The sequence below is a fragment of the Glycine max genome, chromosome 4 (genome assembly GCF_000004515.6).
Source record: "Glycine max cultivar Williams 82 chromosome 4, Glycine_max_v4.0, whole genome shotgun sequence".
In the NCBI taxonomy this organism is placed as follows: Eukaryota; Viridiplantae; Streptophyta; class Magnoliopsida; order Fabales; family Fabaceae; genus Glycine; species Glycine max.
The window spans coordinates 34,820,981-34,844,922 of record NC_016091.4 but is presented as its reverse complement, the minus strand read 5'-3'; the positions used below and the strand labels follow the sequence as shown (position 1 = coordinate 34,844,922).

Below are 23,942 nucleotides of genomic sequence, written 5' to 3'. Positions count from 1 at the left end.
CTTAGATATTTTAGGTTTGGTTTATATCCTTTTGATAACTCATAAGGGCTCAAACCTGTTTTCTTATGTGCAATTCTATTTTGTAAAAAACAAGTAGTCAAAAGGGCTTCTCCCCAAAGGTTGTTAGGAGCAGAGGAACTAACAAGTAAAGCATTCATCATTTCCTTAAGGGTTCTATTTTTCCTTTCAACTACTCCATTTGACTCGGGTCAATATGGTGGGGTTATTTCATGAATTATACCTTCCTTTTCACAAAAGTCATTAAATAAATTGTACTCACCACCCCTATCAGATCTTAGCCTCTTTATTTTTCATTCAATTGATTTTCAACTTTAACTTTATAAGATAAAAAACATATCAAACGCTTCATCTTTGTGTCTAATTAGATAAACTTTAGTATATCCAAAGTAATCATCTATAAAGGTTACAAAATAACTTTTACCTTCTCTTGTCATAGTTTGTTTTAAATTAGCAAGATCAAAATGAATTAAGCCTAGCAGTTCAGTTTCACATTGTATAGAAGGACATGATTTCTTAGTTAATTTTGATTCAACACATATTTCACATTTCTTACTTTGTTTATCATGAATATTAATTAAACCTAGTTGTTGCAATTTCATAACATACGTTAGATTAACATGTCCTAATCTAGCATGCCATATATCATAAGAATCAATCAAGTAAGCAGAAGAAGATGCATTCTCATTAATCACTTCAGAAACATTGAGTACAAAAAGAGCCTGATCACAATAACCCTTCCCCACAAATACATTATTCTTAGTCATAACTATCTTATTAGACTCAAAGGATATCTTTACCCCAAGCTTTCCCAACAATGCTACAAAAACAAGGTTAACTCTGATAGAGGGGACATGTAACACATCATTCAAAGCCAGTGTTTTCCCAGACGTGAGCTCGAGAAGAACTTTTCCCTTTCCTTGAACTGGAGTAGTTCTCAAATCACCAAGATAAACTTGTTCTTCTCCATCCCCCACAACAGTGTAGGAGGTAAACATACTCTTATTAGCACATATGTGTAGCCCTAGAGTCTACCACCCATTTGTTCACATTGGTGACAACATTCACTTGAGAAATGACCACAACAATAATGTCATATACTTCAACTAGGTTAGCCATAGGCTTAGGAGGATCGTCATTTCTCACAACTACGTACCTGCACTGAGGAGCAAAATATCCAGGCTTCCCACAAACAAAATAGGCTCCCTTTTTCTTAAAAGAAGGATTAGAAGTAAGAGCACATGGGATGGGATTAGAAGGAGCAACACATAGGTTATTATATTTGTACTTATTCTTGTTATTGTGATAAGTTTTGTTGACATGCCTCTTATGAAACGGTTTGTCTTGTACCGTGTTTTCCTTGGCAAACATTGATTTGGTCCTTGCTGCAACACTTTCCTTCCTATTTGTTTCTTCAATGATAATGTGGGTGATAAAGTCTGGTAGTGACATCTGTTTGTGCCTATGCTTTAATTGTTGTTTGTAGTCTGTCCAGGACTCTAATAGCTTCTTAATTAGGAGTTAAAAAATGAACTCGTAATGCAGAGAGATGTTTTCAGTCTTTAAGTCTTCTAGCAGCTTGTGGTATTCATTGATTTGTACCTTGATATCTTTTTCTTCGTTCATGGTCCAACGTTAGTAATTGGCGATGATGAATCTCTGTCTCACCACGTCCTCGACAATCTATTTGAGTATGAGAGAGTCCCATATCTCTTTGGGTTCCTTGTAAGAGCAGTAGACATCGAAAAGATCATTAGACAAGACACTTAACAAAGTGTGACGACATACCTTATTGGCCTGAACCCATTGTTGAAGTTGATTGGCTTTAGCAATGGCATCAGGTTTGGGAATGGAAAGAGTGAAGACAACTCCATGCATGTCCAACAAGGTATGAACGCGTTCTTGTCACTGACGGAAGTTTTGGCTAGTGAAGACCTCCATTTTTGAGACGTTAGGTAGCGGCTTGGCAAAGGTTGCAGTTGGTAGTGTGAGGTTGGAAGCGTTTGCATTGTTGACAGGTTTTGCGGCTTCAACCATGATACAAACCTTTTAAATTGTTGTTGCTGAAGTTGAAAATCACGAACACGGTTGAACTTCCTGAGGCATTACCGTCATTAACCAATAATTTGAATAACTCAAATGAAAATTAAACCAATATAAAGAAAATGTGAGACAAAGAAATTCGGAATTATAAATAATATATAATAATCTTAAAAAAAATTCTTTTAAAATAAACATTAAAATTAGAATGTAACTAACCAGGACCATCCACCTTAGCACTAACATCAATCAAATGATCCCGAAGAAGTTCCTTGGCTGTTGGTATAGGCGAGGCATGGACCGTCAAACAACACCCTTTAGCATTAGTTTTTTTTCCAAAGGAAAGGTAATACAATGGTTCATAGGGTGAAGAAGAGTAAAATTGATGTCCAATCTATTAGAAAGGACCCAAATTCCTCCCGCATGTCCTCGAGCTTCTTGGACAAATTTCTGATCATAACCCAAACCCTTCCAAAACAACTCCCCTTTATGAAAAGGAATGTGAGTCTCCGTAACAAAGAAAAGAGAAGACTTGTAAGTTTTAATCATTTGTCTCATGTGTCGGCGTGTTGCTTAGAAGCGACCAAATTGTCTGTAGTGTCTGTTTTTATAATAAACTAGGGGAAGAGAGGCTGCTTCTATAAATTTTTTAAATAATAAAAAAATAGAAGTTAAATACAGTTAATAATTTTTTAAAAAAAACTAATAATATAAAAGCATTTGAAAGCTAACTTAAGTTAAAAGAAAATTTTAAAATTTTAAAAATGGTTTAAACGTAAAATTGTCAAGTGAGAGTGAAGAGTAATTAGATGATTGTTACCTAATTTTGGTTAATAAATTAGTTTTAATTTATATAATTAGAGATGATTGATTATTGTTATTACTTTAATATTATTAAGAATAAGGATAAAATTATCTAAAAATTGCGGAGACAAAAAAATACTTACACAAAGTTATATCCTCTTTAAATATTGGTATAAATAAAGAGTTAAATCATTAAATATACCTAAAAGGCATAACGTATCAAAACATGTATATATTATGTATTAGTAAATTATTTTCATAATTTTATTTAATATCATCGCATTTCCATCTAGTAAAAGCTTTTTTTTAATGCACATCTAGGAAAAGCTAAAAACAAGTAGTGGGTATTTTTATATTTTTTTAACAAGAAGTAATAGGTATAACATGATATGTGTTCCTCTAAAAAAACATGATATTTGTACTATACCCAAAAGTAAAAAAGATCTACTTGATGTCATGCTTTTGATAGTAGTTGAAAGAAATTAATTACATATTAGGGAAATATTTCAATAAAAAAGTATTTAAGGTTTTAGTTTTAATGGAAGCAATATCGAAATTTAATTAGTATGACCAAATCTGCCTTCATATATATATATATATATATATATATATATATATATATATATATATATAATTGTTAATCTTTCCATAAGATAGTTACTTTAAGTTAATAGAAATGAAAAGTTAGCTAAACTAAAGTAATTAATACTAGGACTGATAATTAAAGACTAAGACTAATTAAAAGTAGGTGGCGCGAAAACAACTGGCCCTACTGCTCGCTCCATTCCAAACTGAAACCGTTTTCTCATATCTCCGTTTAATTTATTATTATTTTCTCATTTTAATTGGTTTTTTCTTAAGAAAACTCTTTTATGCAGTCCGAGACTCTTTCCCTCTTTCATCGCCGTCCCCTCTCTTCATCAAAATAACAAAAACACCCTCGCCGGAAAACTATTCTCTGACGACTGGCCGTTCTCCCTCCCTCCATCTCCGGCGACCGGTTTTCCTCCTTTGATTTCGGCAGAATCGTAAGGCTCTGGTTAATTAATTTAATGACTCGTTCATTTAAGTTTTGTGTTTCGAGTCGCCTAGATGCACGAAATTTCTCGTAATTGAGAAATTATTTTTGTTGCGGTTAATTTCCGTTTTCCGATTTTGCTCTATTTGATTCTTTCGATCTAGATCGCGTCGCTTACCGTCACATTATGCGGGAATTACTTTGGCTTCTGGCTCTGATTAAGGTTAATCTCTTGTTTTATTCAATCGGTAAGTTTTCAATTTTCTGTGGTGAATATGATTCAATGAAGTAGCGTTTGTTTTGTACCGTTTGTGCTAGATTCATCACATTAACAATAACAATGAAACACTAAACGTGTCTTCTGTAAGAGAGACACGAACCTACCCGTCCATCCAGACATCTGTCATGGATCCCTCTCAGAACCCTTTGTTTCTTTCTAAATCTACCCCCAAAGTTTATGGTTTTGTATTTCATCGATATTCATTCTGTAAAATATGTGGATGGTCTAAAGCGAAATTACTATTTTTATTAATTTACACTTTTTTTATTGATTGGTTTATTTATCCTTGCAGTTGCAGGAAAAGATGCGTGTGAATTGTTTGCTTGTTTTTAACCACGCAAATTTTAATTTTACTAGAGTATTTGGGAATCAAGTTAGTTTTATAGGGATGGACAATGATCGTCCCTGCACGTGGACATGCATGTCTTTACCGATTTCCCCGAGAACATTACCACCTGCGACTACAACCTTGGATTAAATTAAGAAAATTATAATAATTGCGCACAGCGTACAAACAAAACAAGAGACGTAATTTAGAGGAAAATCATTAATAAATAAACAGATAGGAGTATTATTATTACTACCACTACTAAATAATGTCAAGTATTCGGGGTGGTTCACATTAGGGAAACCTACAACATCGGTTTGAGTCAACAAGTGTTATGTGTTACGCAAGAGATTTGATGAAAAGGGGTTGTTGAAGTGGAGAAGAGGATAGTGCGTTTTTATGTGGAGTGAACCCATTTGCCAGCACACACACAAGACTCGACCATGGCACTCTCGTGAGAGAAACGAAAGGGGAAATTTTTTTTATGGCGTGTACCTTACTTACCCTACGCACTTCCTCTCTCTTATCCTACACCATCCATTATCTTAGTCCACTCACCAGTATCCCCAATTTCCAAGGGGATCCCTCCTTCCTTTTCCTTCCGCTGCAATTTGTATTGTGCAGTTAAACGATAACCAACGTCTAATGTTAAATGCTGCACGTCGAGGCAGTTTCAGCGAGTTTCTCTCACCCATTACCCCAAATGTTGCTGCCGCGTCCTGATCTGCTTGGATTTGGGCTTTATTTGATGAGAAAAACATACCCACTTGGGTGTGATTGCAAAATTCCTTCTCCAACAGATCTGAGTCTCTGTAAAGATGTGCGCTTTTTGCATTTATTTATTCATCTCACATTCCCTTTTTTGACGCGTTTTAACTCTTTTGCCTTTTGTGGCAGCAGATTTACAGCACGGAAAAGGATCTCCTTTCTAGATAATTTGGTGAAGGCGGGACACATGATTGGCAAGGCTGCTGAATCTTGTTAGCTTGATGAAATTTCCAATCAATGTCGTCTGTTAATTAGGGTGAATGGATGTATGTGAATCAGGGAAGAACAAAGCTCCAGAGACCCCAAGAGTAAGACCACCCTCGGTTCTGGCAGAAAAGAACAATGCAGAAAAGACCACCAGACGCTCAAGAACAAGGGAAATTAGTTCTAGATACAAATCCCCTACTCCTGCTAGCCCTTCTGCTCCTCGTAGATGCCCTTCACCAAACCTTACAAGAACAACGCCTGCGTCATCCTCTCACTTGTTTCCAAAGAGGTCTCTCTCCACAGAAAGGAAGAGGCCCTCAACTCCGACTTCCCCAACGCCACAAAGACCTTCTACGCCTGTATCTGTTGATGGGAAATTGTCATCCAGAAGACTATCGGGTACCCGTTTGCCGGACAGTCTATGGCCTTCCACTATGCGAAGTCTGAGTGTTTCTTTCCAGTCAGATACCATTTCCATACCTGTTAGCAAGAAAGAGAAGCCCGTTGTTAGTGCTTCAGACCGCACTCTGCGCCCGGCTTCAAATGTGGCACACAAGCAGCCTGAAACTCCAACCATAAGAAAGCCTACGCCAGAGAGAAAGAAAAGTCCCCTTAAAGGGAAGAATGCTTCTGATCAGTCTGAGAATTCAAAACCACTTGATAGCTTGTCTTCTCGGTTAATAGATCAGCATCGGTGGCCAAATAGAATAGGTGGGAAGGTATCTTCTAATGCATTAAACAGAAGTGTTGATTGTGCTGATATCAGAACGTTGAACACTTCAGTTCCGGGAACTGGTGTTTCTTCACTGAGAAGATTGTCATTGTCTATATCAGGTGAATCCAGTAAACCCTTCCAAAGGGCTTCTAATGACGCTGTAAGGCTATTGTCGCTTGTTGGAAGTGGCAGAATAGGAAGTGAGGTGAAATCAGTTGATGACTGTTTGCCACAAGAACTAAGACCTCACAAATCTTTTGCTGCAACTCCAACCGATAAAGCAGGACTTGCATTTGCTGGAGTCAGATCTCAGTCCTTGTTTGCTCCTGGATCACGACTGCCCTCACCTAGTAGGACCTCAGTGCTATCCTCTTCTAGTTCAAGAGGTGTCAGTCCATCTAGGTCAAGACCATCAACTCCTCCTTCTAGGGGGGTTAGTCCATCTCGAATTAGACCAACCAATTCATCCATTCAATCAAACAATTCAATTTCAGTGCTCAGCTTTATTGCTGATTTTAAAAAAGGGAAAAAGGGTGCAGCCTACATAGAAGATGCTCACCAATTACGTCTTCTCTACAACAGATACTTGCAATGGAGGTTTGTCAATGCAAGAGCTGAGGCTGTACTTTATATCCAAAATGCAATTGTGGAGGTATTGCTGACTATCTTTGATGACCTGTGTACTCTTTTTAAAGTAGTTCTTCTGCTTCACATATGATGACATATATCAAATAATTTGGTTAAATTGTATTTACAAAATCCTTATTCAATGGTGCAGAAAACTCTATATAATGTATGGATTACTACTTTGTCCCTGTGGGAGTCTGTTATTAGGAAGAGGATCAATCTTCAGCAGCTGAAGCTCGAACTTAAGCTGAACTCTGTTATGAATGATCAAGTAATGTTTCTCTTTTTTCTGAAATATATTAATTATATTCCCGCTTTTATTGTTGATTGTACACTGTAGCTTTCTTTCCCCTTTTCCCTTAAAGGATAATTTAACTTGAGATAGTTATTAGGAGATATAAGGCCGGCCCAATGGTTAGGGAAGGGTGAAGGGAGAAGGGAGGGGGGAGAGGTCGTGGGTTCGGATCCCTCAACTAACATTTCTAACAAAACTAACATTTGCTGATAAAAAAAAAGTGAGATATTATTAATGAAAACATAAGTGATGCAAACATACGCCATTATATTTAAAAGTTATTTTTCTTATACTTTCTAGCTTTTGATTTTGTTTGTTTAACTTGGAGTATTGGAAGGAGTATGGATATAATATCTGAAATAGTTTTGGAGGGGTTAGCTTTGTGTATTGTGTGAGATACTGAAATATTGTACAATGTTGAGGTTCAAATTTCCCTTGCTATGAGTGTGTGGTGGAGGGCGAGCCCTGGTGCAGCGGTAAAGTTGTGCCTTGGTGACTTGGTGGTCATGGGTTCGAATCCGGAAACAGCCTCTTTGCATATGCAAGGGTAAGGCTGCGTACAACATCCCTTCCCCATACCTTCGCATAGCGAAGAGCCTCTGGGCAATGGGGTACGAAGTAAATGAGTGTGTGGTGCTATTTTCTCCTCCTTTAATTGTTTCCAATTTCAAGACTTAGCGATGCATTTTTAAATGTGGACCTTTTACAATGACTGAAGCAGATGACTTACCTTGATGATTGGGCTGTACTTGAAAGAGATCATATTGATGCTGTATCTAAGGCTGTGGAAGACTTGGAGGCCAGCACTCTTCGTCTTCCTGTAACTGGAGGAGCAATGGTATGTGTTGCCGGTAGGATACTATTTTTTTTTTTTATAACTGAAGAGACAATGACTTCATTGCTATGTTTTACACTTTTACAGTCAGATATTGAGCATTTGAAGGTTGCTATCTGTCAAGCTGTTGATGTTATGCAAGCAATGGCATCTGCAATCTGCTCTTTGCTCTCGCAGGTGAATTGATTGTTTTCTACAGGATTTATATAATATATATTAACAGTGATGGGTATAAATATAGAAAATTAAGTTTTTCAATAATTTGCATCATTGCCTTGGATGTGTCTATCCAACTATTTTGCAAGCCAATGTATTTTTTACATCTAAACCTCTGTTATTTTCACTGGTTGCAACTTGCAACTTGCATATTCAACTTTTTCTTCCTTTGATCTCCTAATTTGTAAAATTAAAAGTTTGAATTCATTGGTAAAGGGCCCAAAATTATCATCAGATCACGTGATCTATCCTTGGTTCTCACACCATGTCATTTTTGTCTGTGCTAGGTTGAGGGCATGAACAATTTAATTTCTGAAGTTGCTGCCATAGCAGTGCAAGAAAAGACCATGCTTGATGAATGTGAAATGCTACTGGCTTCAGTAGCAGCTATGCAGGTGAGAGTCATGATATATGTTTTCTTGAACATGAATTACATACTGCAAATATCTCAAGCTTATATTGCATATAGCGATAAATTAGTAGGAAACAAATTTCATTTTTATGTATCAGTTATACAGTGTGCATTAAATCATTTCATCATAATGGATTAAAGAATCAAAAAATTTACTGTAGGTCTAGATCATCAAGATCCTAGTTTAATTGTAAACCAGTATCATTTCTGATTTCCTTACTGTGCTAATTTTTTGATATATTAGTATCTTTCTTTCGGGCCTGTCTTTCTTTGATCAAGTCAGAAGCATATTTTAAGGACAGTGAAAATTCAGATTATGGAGTTTTCTTGCTCTTGACCTACACTACATACCTCATTCTTTACAAAAAGTAGACATGCCTCAAAATATTGATAATCTGTATATTAGCATGGGGGTTTGATGAAGATGCCTTTTGAAAGGGTTTAGCTGTTTAGGGATTTGGTGGCTGGCTGGAGTCTATCTCTCCTTTCCCTCACGTTATTTTCTATCAATGGGACTCATATTGTTTGTCTTTGTTTCTTAAATTGTAGAGTTTCCACATAAAAAAAATTATGAAGAGTTTTAACAAGTTTGCTCCTAGTTTAATTACATTTTTGGTCCCTATAGTTTGGATTGTAAGTCCTCAAGTTTTTTTTCAAGCCAATTAAATTCCTGTTTTTAAATTTAAGCAAAATTCTTAACAAATTGAATCGATTGAACTGTCTTTTGCCCAAAACTAACCAACTAAAACATCCAATTCTACCCAAAAAAATCTCAAAATTTCCCTTCTTTCAAACCATAATCTACATGCCATACTCTACATCTTATAAAATTTTATCAAATTTTGACTAATTTTTTTACTTCTAAACTTGTACAATTATTTCATATTCCAAATCTATCATAAACCCCTAAATATTTGGATAAAAGAATAATAATTTGAGAATTTTAAGTGGAAGAAAATCTACAAGGAGACCAAGTTCGCATAAGTTTTAAAATAGAGGATTTAATTAGTGAAAATTAACTTGGAAGACCAAAATTTCACATTGTCCAAACATGAGGGACTTAAAGTGTAATTAAGCTTTTAACTTTTTCCAGCTTACCCTGGCTGTATTCAGGCCAGCTCAATATCTAAGTACAACTACAGTCTGTATGCCTTTATTGATTATCTTTACTTCGCACTTCCTTGTTCCTTACATCATGACCACATGATGTTCTACTCGTTTTCCCCTTTGTTCCACTGAGCTGCATTCCATCTACTTGTCTGATAAAATTTAGGACAAAGACCTTTTCATTTCAGGAACATATACTGTGAGGTAGCTGATAATGTTCCAATTTGACATATGATCAGTTCTTGAGAGGGTACTTAGGGAAAGCCGGATATTTCATTTTCATTTCTGTTTGGAGATATTGTAATGTTTTATAATGGCAGGGCATCCCTTTGATCACGCACTTGCATAAATAGAATAGAATGCATTGCTACATCATCATCATCACCCTGTGATGTTAATTTCTGATTAATTATGCCAAAACCAGGTTGAGGAAAGTAGCCTTCGGACGCATCTTATGCAAATCATGCAAGCTTTGGGGATGAGCAAGTAATCAATTTCGAAAATTTAAACAAGCACGAACCACACCTGCCGGCAAGCTAACAAGTAATAACTTATCTCTTGCGGCTTCAGCCTTAGTATCCATCAGTATCTAATATCTTTCAGGTTCTTTACCTTTGTAAATTTTCAAATAGTTTTTTTTTTCCGGTTAAATATGCTGGAATTGATATTGTTTTATTACCCTTGTTTTTTTCTTCATCTTATTCCCCCAATACTAGAGCTGTAGGTTTCCACTTGTAATTTTGTATCAGGCAAAGAAAAAGAAAAAGAAAAGCAATGAGCAAATATCTTCCAAATTTAAGTTTTGCTATTATCATATTTATCAACAGCTTTGTAATTTTATAGCAGAAGTTTCTCAGCATGGCTGAGGTTATATATTATACAAACTGGCTTATTGCAAGTGAACTGAATAATATTGCATAGATGTCCCGAGAACCATAACATTTTTTCACCCTGACATTTAAAAAACTAATTAATATCTTAAGAATAGTTATTGTGGTTAATGAAGAGTAATATTTAATATTATTTAGATCATGAACCTATACGATGGATAGATTAAATATGAGTAAGAGTAATTGTATATCAAATAATTTTATAATTTTTTTGTATAAATTCTTATTTAAAAAATAATTAGTTTATTATCTTCATCTTTTCACATATATAATAATTAAAATTGTGAAGAAACATATAAAATTTTCAAGACAGGAAATATTTTATAACAACTGAAAGAATAGCATATATGAAGTTAATGAAGACATTGAAAATCCTAATTATCAATGGTATGACCACATCCAACAAAGAACATAAAAATAAGAAGATAAAATAATATACTACCTCTATTAAAAATTTGACTATGCTTTAGCTTTTTTATCATTATTTTAAAGCTATTGATGTTTTATAAATTTCAAGTCCAATTAATTAAATTTTCACATATACCCTTATTTAAAATGATTAGATTTTATTTGTACAAGGAATATTGTATTCATAAATTAATTAAAAGTATTTTAAACTTATAAAAAAGTACTTCAAAACAATACACTACATTAACTTCTTATTAAATAATTTACACTGAATATAATAATATTTTACATTTATTAAATATTCCTTAATATCCCTAAATATAAATATTTTTAACTAATTCACACCCTTTAAAAAAGTTAACTAATTAATAACATTAAATTTGTTGGTAATTTATATTATTTTATCAAAATTACCCTTAAAGTTATTGGGAATTATTATCTCTTTCTAATTAATTAACGAGTGTTAATCTTTTTTTCCAATCCTTATAAGAGAAAACACATTTATTATAAAGCAATTGAGGATATTTTAGTAAAAAAAATTAATACAAAAGATAACATAAAAGAGTCTTATATTTAAAAACAAAGTAATTAATGTTAATACTAACCTTAAGCATCAATAATTTTGAAAAAAAAAAGAAAGAAAGCCGTGCATTAAATTAACCAAATATATTAAATATACATGATGAATAGTCACTCGTCAACACATCCTAGGTACCTCGCTTATTCAAGCACATGTATATAGCAATTAATACAAAATTAATCAATACTTTTAGATTATTTATTAATTACTAACAAGGGATATAAGTGATGATTCACCTTTAGTTGCATAATAACCGATAAAGCTTATGAACATACTATTGACAGCCCCTTCAACTGTTATTTAGACCTCCCAATCTAGGAAAATACCTTCCTATCCCCACCCATTCCCATACCCCCTTGAAACACCCTGAGCCAATAGAACCCCACCCCTGATGTAGCTCCATGTGGAGCTTGTAGGCTTTCGATCTTCTTCATCACTAGAGTCATTTGCTTCTTGAAGATGAATGACAACAGAATGGAGAAGGAAGAAAGATGATTGGAAACGCCACTTCAAGAAGAAGATGAGTCAAAAAGAAGCTCACTAACATAGGAAGCCATGAATAAGAGCTTGAAGGTAGGAGAAGATGAGTGGAGGGAGAGGGAGAGAAGGAGCTGTTGGATCAAGTGGTCTCGGAATAATTAAGAAGAGGGGGGTTGAATTAATTATTACTAGACCTTTACTAATTAAAAATTACCCTTCTTAGGCTTTTACTATAATGTTAAGAAAATAAAGAATAGAGATAGAAACTTAACCAAAAGTAAAAGCGATAATTAAAGTGCACAGCGGAAAATAAAGAGTGTAGGGAAGAAGAAGACAAACACAAGAGTTTTATACTGGTTCGGCAACAACCCGTGCCTACATCCAGTCCCCAAGCGACTTGCGGTCCTTGAGATTTCTTTTCAACTTTGTAAAATCCTTTACAAGCAAAGATCCACAAGGGATGTACCCTCCCTTGTTCTCTTTGAACAACTTAGTGGATGTACCCTCCACTAGAATTGATCCACAAGAGATGTACCCTCTCTTGTTCTCAGTCACAACAACCCAAGTAGATGTACCCTCTACTTGTACCACAAAGGATGTACCCTCCAATGTGTTAAGACAAAGTTCTCAGGCGGTTAGTTCTTTGAAACTTTGTGAATGGGGAAACAAAAGAATTCTCAGGCGGTTAGTCCTTTGAAATCTTTTGTTTATGGGAAAGGGAAGAATCAAAAGAATTCTCAGACTGTGTCATTTTGAATTCTTTGACAAAGGAGAAGGGAGACACAAAAGAATTCAGGCGGTTAGTCCTTTGTTCTTTTTGAAAAGGGAGAAGAGAGACACAAAAAGAATTCAGGCGGTTAATCCTTGGCGAATTCTTTTTGGCAAAGGGAGAAGGGAATGAAAAAGATGAATAGCACAAGTTTTGTTTTCAAGGTTTGGAAAACCAGAAAACTTTAGAAAGCTTTTGGCAAAGGAAGAAGAAGAAGAAATTCAAGAGGATGTTCAAAGAGATTCAAAGGATGTAAAAGATTGTAATTAATGTCTTAAAAATGCAAGTTAAGAACTTGCTTGTATAAACTCTTCATGTCTAGTCAAGAAAGTCACTAGAAGAGTTATAACCTTTAGAAAAAACTTGAAAACCATTGGAAGAGTTGCATCTTTTGATTTTTGTTCAAAACTTATCACTGGTAATCGATTACCAAATCATTGTAATCAATTACACAAATCATTTTAGTGAAAGGATGTGACTCTTCACATTTGAATTTGAATTTCAGCGTTCTAACACATTGGTAATCGATTACCAATATATTGTAATTGATTACACCATTTTGAAATTGATTGGAACGTTGTAAATTCAGTTAAAAGCTTTTTGAAAACAAAACTTGCCACTGGTAATCGATTACAATAAACTGGTAATCGATTACCAGAGAGTAAAAACTCTTTGGTAAAAGGTTTTGTGAAAAATTCATGTGCTACTCAATGTTTTGAAAAACTTTTTAGTACTTATCTTGATTGAGTCTTTTCTTGATTCTTGAGTCTTGAATCTTGTTCTTGATTATTCTTGATTCTTAATTCTTGAAAACTTGAAACTTGAAACTTCTGTTGAATCTTTCTCTTGATTCTTGAATTGTTCTTGACTCAATCTTGAAATCATTCTCATGGGCTTTTTGTCATCATCTTTGTTATCATCAAAACACCTTGAATCAATCTTGATTCATCATCATGAATCAATCTTGATTCATCATCATGAAGCAATGAAGCTTGCTTCTACAATCTCCCTCTTTTTGATGATGACAACCCTGAAATCAAGAAACACATACACACACTTTTTCCTAGTCGATCACTCACTTAATTTTCCATTATCCCTCTTTATTTTTGAATTTATGCTTCACTTGAAATTAAGTTAATTACTTATGTGAGTTCTTGATTTAATTCCTATTTCTCTCCCCCTTTGGCATCAACAAAAATCCAAAGTGCGTAACATGTATAAAACATTCATGTACTATTAATCATTCACAAGACATTCATTGAAGAATATAAACCAATCATGAAGCAAGAAACATGAATAGATCAAATATATGTGGTGTAGCAATGGGGTGTAGCAAGCAAATGCTCACCTCTCCCTCTAAAATTTAATTGGATTGGACTTCTCCCAATTCAATTAAATTTATTTCTCAACACACACATCAAATATTCACTTAATGCATGTGAAATTACAAAATTAGCCCTAATACAAAAACTAGTCTAGGTGCCCTAAAATACAAGGGCTGAAAAATCATACATTTCTAGGGTACCCTACCTACATTATGGAGCCCTAAATATAAGGCCCAAAAATAATGAAATCCTAATCTAATATGTACAAAGATAGGTGGGCTCAAACTTAGCCCATAGGCCCAAAATTTACCCTAAGGTTTATGAGAACCTTAGGGTCTTCTCTTGCATCTCTGACCCAATCTTCTTGGATTCTTCTATCCAATGCCCTTGGGGAGTAGGATTGCATCATTCCCTCCCCCTCGAAAAGGATTTGACCTCAAATCCAGAGGTTCTTGAAGCTCTGGGCTTCTTCCCTACACACCTGTAAAAAGAATAAAAACATATATATTAGTGATGTTTGGTATGTTGGAGTAGGGTAAGATTTGAAAACCCCTTTCCTGAGCATCTTCCCATGAAGGAACATGGTTCCTCACCAACTCAATGAGTGGTGCTACAAGTATAGAAAAATATGGGACAAACCTTTTGTAAAAGTTTGTTAAGTCATGGAAGCCCCAAATTTTTCTTATACTTGGTAGAGTGGGCCACTCAGGAACGACCTTTATTCTCTTAGGATTCGTGGGAACCCCTTGATCACTATTTAAAAAATTAAGGAAAGTAATGCAATAAAACATACATTTTTCTGTATTTTCATGTTGATTATTCCTACCAAAAAGTACAACAAACCTAAGGTGTCCCATGTGAGCACCTAAGTTTGTATTAAAACTAAAAATAAGAACAGACCTACCTAATGAGTCCCTATGTATGTGAATAATGAAGATGTTGGATGCATGGGTGATTTTACAAAAGAGGTTTGCACCACTGTTAGTCGGTGAAAACAACTAACTTTTGTGTATAAAACTTGTATAAATTGTATCAAACTCTCCCAATTTGTGGTTATTGTGTAGTATTATAAGTATTTTCTGTTAAGTATAGTTAATAAATACTTAGTATTTTCATTTTGTGTGTTTAATAATCATTTTCTCTCAATTTCAGGTTAATTAGGCAAGTTTTGGAAAGTTCTGTTTTCACCTTCTCGCTAAGCCAATCTACTGGCTTAGCGAGCGTCCGCTAAGCGCAACACTCCTGGGCTAACCGCGAGGATGAATCCAGAAGAAGATGAGTTGTACAGGTTTGCTAAGCGCACCGCTTCATCTCACTAAGCGCACCGCTTCATCTCACTAAGCGCACCGCTTCAGTTCATCCGCTAAGCGAGAAATGCGCGCTAAGCCAAAAATCACTAACGTGCACTAAGCGGTCCATAAGTGCGCTAAGCGCACGAGCACGAACAAGGCCACCTATTTAAGCCTAAAATCAGATTTTGTGAGGAGAGTTTAGACTGGGATTCAGAGCTTTGCATGTCTAGGGTTTCTAGAGAGAGAAAGGTCCAAGTTTCAGAGAGTTTTGAGAGATTTTGCTATGTGAAGATCTGCAGAGACCAGAGCTTGAAGCAAGAGCCGGTTTAAGAGCTTGAGATGAGTTTGTGAGTGATTGTGAGATCCTAGAGGTGAAAGAGACATCCTTACCACTTGTATTTTTGCAATCTTTCATCTTGTTCTTCTCTTTGTTGTTAAGAAGGCTTCCTGGTATGGAAAGCTAAATCCTCTGTTGGATCTTCCCTGCAGATACCTGATGTAAATATTTTTATATCTATTTAATGATGTTTTGTGTGTTCTCTGTACTATTTACTTTTCATTACAGTATGCCTTTACCTTGATCACGTAGATGCATGCTTTGTTAGGGTCATTCAACAGTGGAAATTGGTCTGACTCTAAAGTGTTGGATCGAGTGGCCTCAGAATAATTAAGAAGGGGGGGGGGGTTGAATTAATTATTCGTAAACCTTTACTAATTAAAAAATTACTCTTTTATGACTTTTACTAAATTGTTAAGAGAATGAGGAGTAGAAGAGAAACTTAACAGAAAGTAAAAGCGGAAATTAAATGCACAGCGGAAAGTAAAAGAGTAGGGAAGAAGGAAATAAACACACAAGAGTTTTTATACTGGTTCGGCAACAACCTGTGCCTACCTCTAGTCCCCAAGCGACCTGCGGTCCTTGAGATTTCTTTCAACCTTGTAAAAATCCTTTTACAAGCAAAGATCCACAAAGGATGTACCCTCCCTTGTTCTCTTTGAAACCCTAGTGGATGTACCCTCCACTAGAACTGATCCACAAGAGATGTACCCTCTCTTGTTCTCAGTCAAACCTAAGTAGATGTATCCTCTACTTGTACCACAAAGGATGTACCCTCCAATGTGTTAAGACAAAGATCTCAGGCTGTTACACCTTTGATACTTTGTGAATGGGGATACAAAAGAATTCTCAGGCGGTTAAACCTTTGAACGCTTTTGTATTAGGGAATGGGAAGAATTAAAAGAATTATCAGACTGTGTCGTTTTGAATTCTTTGACAAGGGAGAAGGGAGACACAAAAGAATTCAGGCGGTTAGTCCCTTGTTCTTTTGGAAAAGAGAGAAGAGAGACACAAAAAGAATTCAGGCGGTTAGTCCTTGGCGAATTCTTTTTGGCAAAGGGAGAAGAGAATGAAAAGATGAATAGCACAAGTTTTCAAGGTTTAGAAAACCAGAAAACTTTAGAAAGCTTTTGGGTACAGAAGAAAAAGAAGAAGAACTTCAAAAAAATTTCAAGGCTTGTAAAGGATTGATTGGAAAAGCAAAAGTATTCAAGATTGTTGTTTGAAAGATTGATTAAGAATGCAAAACAAAGCCTTGCTTTTATAGACTCTTCATGTCTGGTCAAGAAGGCCATTCAGAAGAGTTATAACTTTTAGAAAAACTTAAAAACCATTTGAAAGAGTCAAAACCTTTTTGAAGAGTTACATCTTTAGATTTTTAAGAAACAAACACTGGTAATCGATTTCCAAATAAGTGTAATCGATTACACAAAGCTTTTGAGTGAAACAATGTGACTTTTCACATTTAAATTTGAATTTCAACGTTCAAGGACACTGGTAATCGATTACCAAAACATTGTAATCGATTACAGCCTTTTGAAAATATTTGGAACGTTGTAAATTCAGTTTGAAAACTTTTTCAAACTCATTTTGCTACTGGTAATCGATTACAACAATATGGTAATCGATTACCAAAGAGTAAAAACTCTTTGGTAAAGGTTTTGTCAAAAACTCATGTGCTATTCAAAGGTGTTTTGATGATAACAATGATGACAAAAAAAGATGATGACAAAGGTGATGAACAAAAAAAAGCTTAAAAGATCAAAGAACAACTCAAGTGAATCAAAAAACAATCGATTACCATATTGTTTTTACTCTCTGAGTTGTCGTGCTTTCACGAGGAATCGGGGTGTGATAATTTAGTTGAGTATGTGTGTCTTAATGCGGCCCTGGTTGAGTTTAGTATTACAAGAGGAATCTGCGGACGATGCTTGATCAGGATTAGGCTAAACTATCATGAGGAATCGGGGTTTAGTATCTTAGGAGACACCATAAGAACACATGAGCATTGTTAGATAGAGAATATCTTTTTAGCATCAGGCACCTATTAGGAAGACCAACGTGTTCTCTACTTGTTTTTACACATCATTTCTCTCGCATGATTTTCTTTCTTTTTGCATAGATAGTCTATACACCTGTTCATATTCACACTTACATTTACACACACCAAACACCTAATTGCTGAAATAGCTTACCAAATAACATATGTTCCCCGAGTGTTCGATACTCGATTCTTACCGTTTATACTTGTGCGATCCGGTACACTTCAGATTCATCATACCACCTATCATAGGGATTCGGTGCCTCATAATACCTATTTTGGGCACCAACAAAGCACAAGGAGTTACGCTCTTACGAACCAAACCCTCATCCAATAACTCCTTTACTTAAGGAATAACCTCAAGCTCAAGAGGTGTGGCAGTGCTAAGGGATGTTTCCCTTGATAGGAGAAGGTAGAAAGATTGTTTAAGAAGGAGTGCTCTTTTGATATCACCTTTTGTTGCAAAATGATTTTCCTTCTTAACAATCTTATTGGTGGAATCCTTTTCCTCTTTTTCCTTCCCCTTGGCCTTTGAAGACAAGGCCTTACTATCCTTTTTTTTCTTTTCTTTTTCTAGTTTTTCTTCTTCATCCCTCTTATCTTTCATAGTTAGTTGATCTTTGGCCACCCGTGACGTTGTTTGAGGATGCAACACAAACTTTGTTCCTAGGTGGGTGAGGGTTATCTCATTAGTTAGGCCATTATAGATGATTTTCCTATCATATTGTCGTGGCCTACCTAAGAGAAGGTGGTCTGCCTCCATAGGAACTACATCACAAATCACTTCATCCTTATATGTTCCAATGGAGAAGGGCACTTTCACTTGTTGATTGACTATCATCTCTCCTTGCTCATTGAGCCATTGAAGTTTGTAAGGCTTTGGATAGGGAGTGATAGCAAGGCTCAACTTAGAGACTAATATTGTGCTTCAAAACTTGCAACATGAACCACTATCTATAATGAGAGAGCATGTGTTATAAAAAAATTTACACCTTGTGTGAAAAATATTCTTTCTTTGAGATTGGGTCAAGTCACAAGATTGGCTTCCTAGAAACCTTCTGACCATTAAAAGATCCCCTTTTCTTGGGGGTAGATTTCTTCACTAGATTCTTCCCCTTTTGCTTCTTCACTTTCCCTAGAGGAAGGGGAAGTAGTAACCTCATCTTGGCTACTAAAAATATCTTGGCCTCTCATAATCACAGTTTTCTTGGTGGGGCATTGAGAATCAATGTGTCCTCTTCCAAGACATTTAAAGTACTTTATAGAGTTAGTCTTCTCTTGCATTCTAGCCTTAGGGGGTTGCTTTTCTATTGTCTCCCCTTATCATCTTTGGGCTTAGAAGGTGCAACCCCTAAGATGCCTTGGGATTGGTTCTTCCTTGGATAAGAGTGAAGGCCATAAGATTTTGAAAAAAACTTTCTTTTAAGTTGTTGCTCCACTCTTATACAAAGTTGGACTAGCACATCAAGGTCCCTATATGGAAGGAGTTCAACCTTGTCCCTCACTTCCATATTAAGCCCACTAAGGAACCTAGTTATGCTTGTTCTTTCTTCCTCCCTAAGTCCAGCTCTTAAAAGGAGTAGTTCCATTTGTTGTCTATATTCTTCAACACTCATTCTCCCTTGTCTAAGCCTTTGGAGCTTGTCCATAAGTTCCCTTTCATAGTAGGAGGGAATGTGCCTCTTCCTAAGGACACTCTTAAGATCATTCCAATACTCTACTAGAGGATCCCCATGAATCCTTCGTTCCCCAACAAGGGAAGTCCACCAATAGAGGGCATACCCTTGAAAGCTAAGGGTAACCAATGAAACTTTTCTCTCTTCGCTAATATGATGGCAAGCAAAGATTTGTTCAACCTTCAGTTCCCAATCTAAGCAGGCCTCAACATTATCTTTTCCATGGAAATATGAGAGGCTAATGCTAACCTCTTGAGGCTTTCTATCCTTTTCTCTTCTATGGGAATGATGTTTAGTATGTGAAATATGGGGTCCTCTATAATAATCGCTAAGTTCTTCACTTAAACTCTTGCAAGAGTCATGATTACTATAGGAGGCATGTTTTTCTCTTGTCATTTCTTTCATTATTTTTCTTCTTTCTTCCTCTCTTATTTGTTTTCTCTCATCTTGATTTATTTCTACCCTCTTTTCCTTTTTCTTTTCTTTCTAGTTTTTCTTTGCATAACTTGAGGGAACTCAACTCATCTAAGATTCTAGATAGAGGATCCTTATGACTAGTACCCTCACCGTTAACACTAGATAAATGATGACTCATGCTGGTTCCTAAGTTGTGTTCTTTCTTGTTGGGGGTTTGTAAAAGGTAAAAGCTAGGGTTCAAAAGAACTCAAGATAAGTGTGATAAGCAAGAAGAAAGTATTACGTAATTACAAGATAAACTAGGTGTGACTAGTAAAGAAAAAAAAGCCTATGAAAGTAAGCAAGAAATTAAAGTGCAAGAAATGAAAACTAGGCAGATCCTAGGAGTGTATGGATGACCACATTTAAGGTTCCCAACAAAACACTCACTATCCTAAGGGAAAATTGCCTAAAATTATTACACACAAATGGAAGTTGTAGAAGCAAGCTTCATGATGAATCAAAATTGATTCAAGGAGTTTTGATGATAACAAAGATGATGACAAAAAGTTCAAAAGTCAAGATCACTTCATGATAACAAAGATGATGACATTCAAGAATGAGTTCAAGATTGAGTCAAGAACACTTCAAAGATCAAGAGGAAATTTGATTTCAAGAATCAAGATTCAAGAATAATCAAGATCAAGATTCAAGACTCAAAGATTCAAGAATCAAGAGAAGACTTAATCAAGATAAGTATTAAAAAGTTTTTCAAAACATTGAGTAGCACAAGAAGTTTTCACAAAATCATTACCAAAGAGTTTTACTCTCTGGTAATCGATTACCAGTTATAGTAATCGATTACCAGTGGTTTTAAAATGTTAAGATTTTCAAAATTCAAAATGAAGAGTCACATCTGTTGATGTGTAATCGATTACACCTTTATGGTAATCGATTACCAGTGACTGATTTCAAAAAATTCATTTCCAAAAGTCACATTTCTTCAAGTGACTTGTTTCTGAAGATTCTTTCAAAAGTCATATCTTTTTAAGTGATTAGTTTTAAAGGAATTGCCAAGAGTTACAAGTTTTGACTTGAGTCATCAAGAAACTATAAATATGTGACCTTGGCATGAAACAAATAAAATAATCACATTCATATCTATCATGTCTTTCAACCATTCTATCTTTCAATCTATCTTTCAATATCTTCTTTCATTTCTTTGAGAACTTTCTGGTTTCATCTTCTCTTCATCTTTCTAAAAGTGTTTGTTCAAAACTTTTTCTTCCAAGAAAAATTCTTTGTTCAAAAACTTGTGCTATTCATCTTTTTCATTCCCTTCTCCCTTTGCCAAAAAGAATTCGCCAAGGACTAACCGCCTGGATTCTTTTTGTGTCTCTCTTCTCCCTTTTCCAAAAGAACGAAGGACTAACCGCCTGAATTCTTTGGTGACTCCTTTCTCCCTTGTCAAAGAATTCAAAACGACATAGTCTGAGAATTCTTTTGATTCTTCCCTTTCCCATAAACAAAAGTTTTCAAAGGACTAACCGCCTGGGAATTCTTTTGTTTCCCCTTTCACAAAGTTTCGAAGGACTAACCGCCTGAGAACTTTGTCTTAACACATTGGAGGGTACATCCTTTGTGGTACAAGTAGAGGGTACATCTACTTGGGTTGTTGACTAAGAACAAGAGAGGGTACATCTCTTGTGGATTAGTTCTAGTGGAGGGTACATCCACCAGGTTGTTCAAAGAGAACAAGGGAGGGTACATCCCTTGTGGATCTTTGCTTGTAAAAGGATTTTTACAAGGTTGAAAAGAAATTTCAAGGACCGAAGGTCGCTTGGGGACTGGATGTAGGCACGGGTTGTTGCCGAACCAGTATAAAAATCTTGTGTGTTTGTCTTCTTCTTCCCTACTCTTTTAATTTCCGTTATATTTCTGTTCTTTACTTTCTTAACAATATAGTAAAATCCTAAGAAGGGTAAATTTTAATTAGTAAAGGTCATTAATAATTAATTCAACCCCCCCTTCTTAATTATTTCGAGGCCACTTGATCCAACAGAAGTTTGGTAACCTATTGGAGGCTCCCAACACACTTCCAATGAAAGACCTTTTTGTTACAAAACTTAAAGCAATGAAGGTAAGTAATTTGCCAATTACAAAAGGGTCCTTAATTTTGGTGGTTGTTCTCTCTTTGGTGATTCACTCAATTTGGAGTGCTTCTTAGTCCAATAGCTCTTAAGGTGGTTGGCCCCTTGCTTCTTGACTGAAATTCTTCAAGGGATGGCACCAATCCTCCTTTCCAATTTCCTATATGGCAACTCACAAACAAGGAAGCAAAGAGACAAGCAATAACCAAAGACCGAAAAAATAAAATGAAAGCTAAACCAATAGAGTTTCAACAAAACAAATTTTCAAGGATTATTCAACAATTAAAGCAATTAAAAGCACACAAAAGCAAGCTAGGACTCAAAGAGAAACCTAGAATGGGTCTAGAGTAGAGTAAGAAAACACTAAAAAAAAGGACTCAAGAAACCTCTGGCACTTGTTTTCACACTAGTTTTCAATTGAAATTTCAGAACTAAGATTGATATAAAATAAGCACCAATTATAGAACAAATTTCGAGCCAAAACAACAAGCACACTTCCCTTTCACTTTTTTTTTCTGGACAATGATTTTCCTGCCAATAGGTTTTTAACAAGACAAATTTTCAAGGATTATTCAACAATTAAAGCAATGAAAAGCACACAAAAGCAAGCTAGGACTCAAAGAGAAACCTAGAATGGGTCTAGAGTAGAGTAAGAAAACACTTAAAAAAAGGACTCAAGAAACCTCTAGTTTTGACACTTGTTTTCACACTAATTTTCAGTTGAAATTTCAGAATAAGATTGGTATAAATAGGCATCAATTATAGAACAAATTTCAAGCCAAAACAACAAGCACACTTCCCTTTCACTTTTTTTCCTAGACACTGATTTTCCTGCCAAATTGTGTGATTTTTCGTATTTTTTCATTTTATCCAAATTACTTGATTCTTTTTCCCTAATTTTTTTCAAGATGTCTAGAAAATTCAGTAAAAATTTCAGCTCAAACGATTTCAACCTAAAAATCAAGAGTAGTATTTATGTTGCTTAAGGCTTGGATAATTACAATTTGTGTTTGATTATGCTCAATTGCCTTGAATAAAACATCACTCCTCCAACACTTCCATAACTCTCCATACGAGAAAAAAGATGTCGATGATGCTCGTTCAACACAGATGGACGTTACCTGTCCACCATGGAGTCGACCTTGATGTACTACGAAACAACTATACAACTAAAGCAAGTTTCGGTCAAATTTGTCATATATATATATATATATATATATTAACCGAGTTCAAGTGACTTACCTAAGTTGCGAATCGAAAAATAGAGGTTGCCATAGAGAGGGAATTGGAGGAAAAAGGCCAAATGCTATAAGGTCTGGTGACATAAAATGGAAGAAACTTTTGTTGATGAGGGAGAGGGAGAGCAAAAGCAAAAGCGAGAGTAAGACTGAGAGTGAGGGGTTGATGCAATCCTACCCCCCAAGGGCATTGGATAGAAGACTCCAAGAAGATTAGGCCAGAGATGCAAGAGAAGGCCCTAGGGTTCTCATGAGCCTTAAGGTAGATTTTGGGCCCATTGGCTAAGTATGAACCCACTTATCTATGTACATATTAGATTAAGGTTTCATTATTTTTGGGCCTTGTATTTGGGACTCCATAGTATAGGGAGGGTACCCTAGTAATGTAGGATTTTTTAGCCCTTGTATTTTAGGGCACCTAGACTAGCTTTTGTATTAGGGGTAGTTTTGTAATTTCGCATGCATTAAGTGCACTATTTGATGTGTGTGTTGGGAGAGCTTCAAGCTCTTATCCATGGCTTCCTATGGTGGTGAGTTTGTTCTTAACTCATCTTCTACTTGAAGTGGCGTCTCCAATCATCTTTCTTCCATCTTCATTCCGCTGTCACTCATCTTCAAGAAGCAAAGGACTAAATTGATGAATAAGATCCAAGGCCTACAAGATTCAAATGGAGCTACATCATGTGGTAT

General features: G+C 35.6%; 1 protein-coding gene across 4 annotated transcripts; it reads left to right on the top strand.

Annotated features, from left to right (window-relative positions):
* The first annotated feature begins 3,704 nt into the window (after positions 1-3,704).
* On the top strand, positions 3,705-10,568 carry LOC100796917 (AUGMIN subunit 8). 4 transcript variants are annotated; one of them, XM_006578397.4, is made up of 8 exons: positions 3,705-3,890; positions 4,045-4,128; positions 5,389-6,830; positions 6,957-7,076; positions 7,822-7,938; positions 8,023-8,112; positions 8,439-8,546; positions 10,095-10,568. In XM_006578397.4, exons 3-8 carry the CDS (start codon positions 5,517-5,519, stop codon positions 10,158-10,160), a joined length of 1,815 nt encoding a protein of 604 aa, XP_006578460.1. In that variant the 5' UTR covers positions 3,705-3,890; positions 4,045-4,128; positions 5,389-5,516; the 3' UTR covers positions 10,161-10,568. The 4 variants fall into 4 exon arrangements, with proteins under 4 accessions (XP_006578460.1, XP_006578461.1, XP_040870491.1 ...); XM_041014557.1 differs by having other exon boundaries at positions 3,712-3,890; positions 4,045-5,308; XM_006578398.4 differs by lacking the exon at positions 4,045-4,128 and having other exon boundaries at positions 3,707-3,890.
* Positions 10,569-23,942: the final 13,374 nt, after the last annotated feature.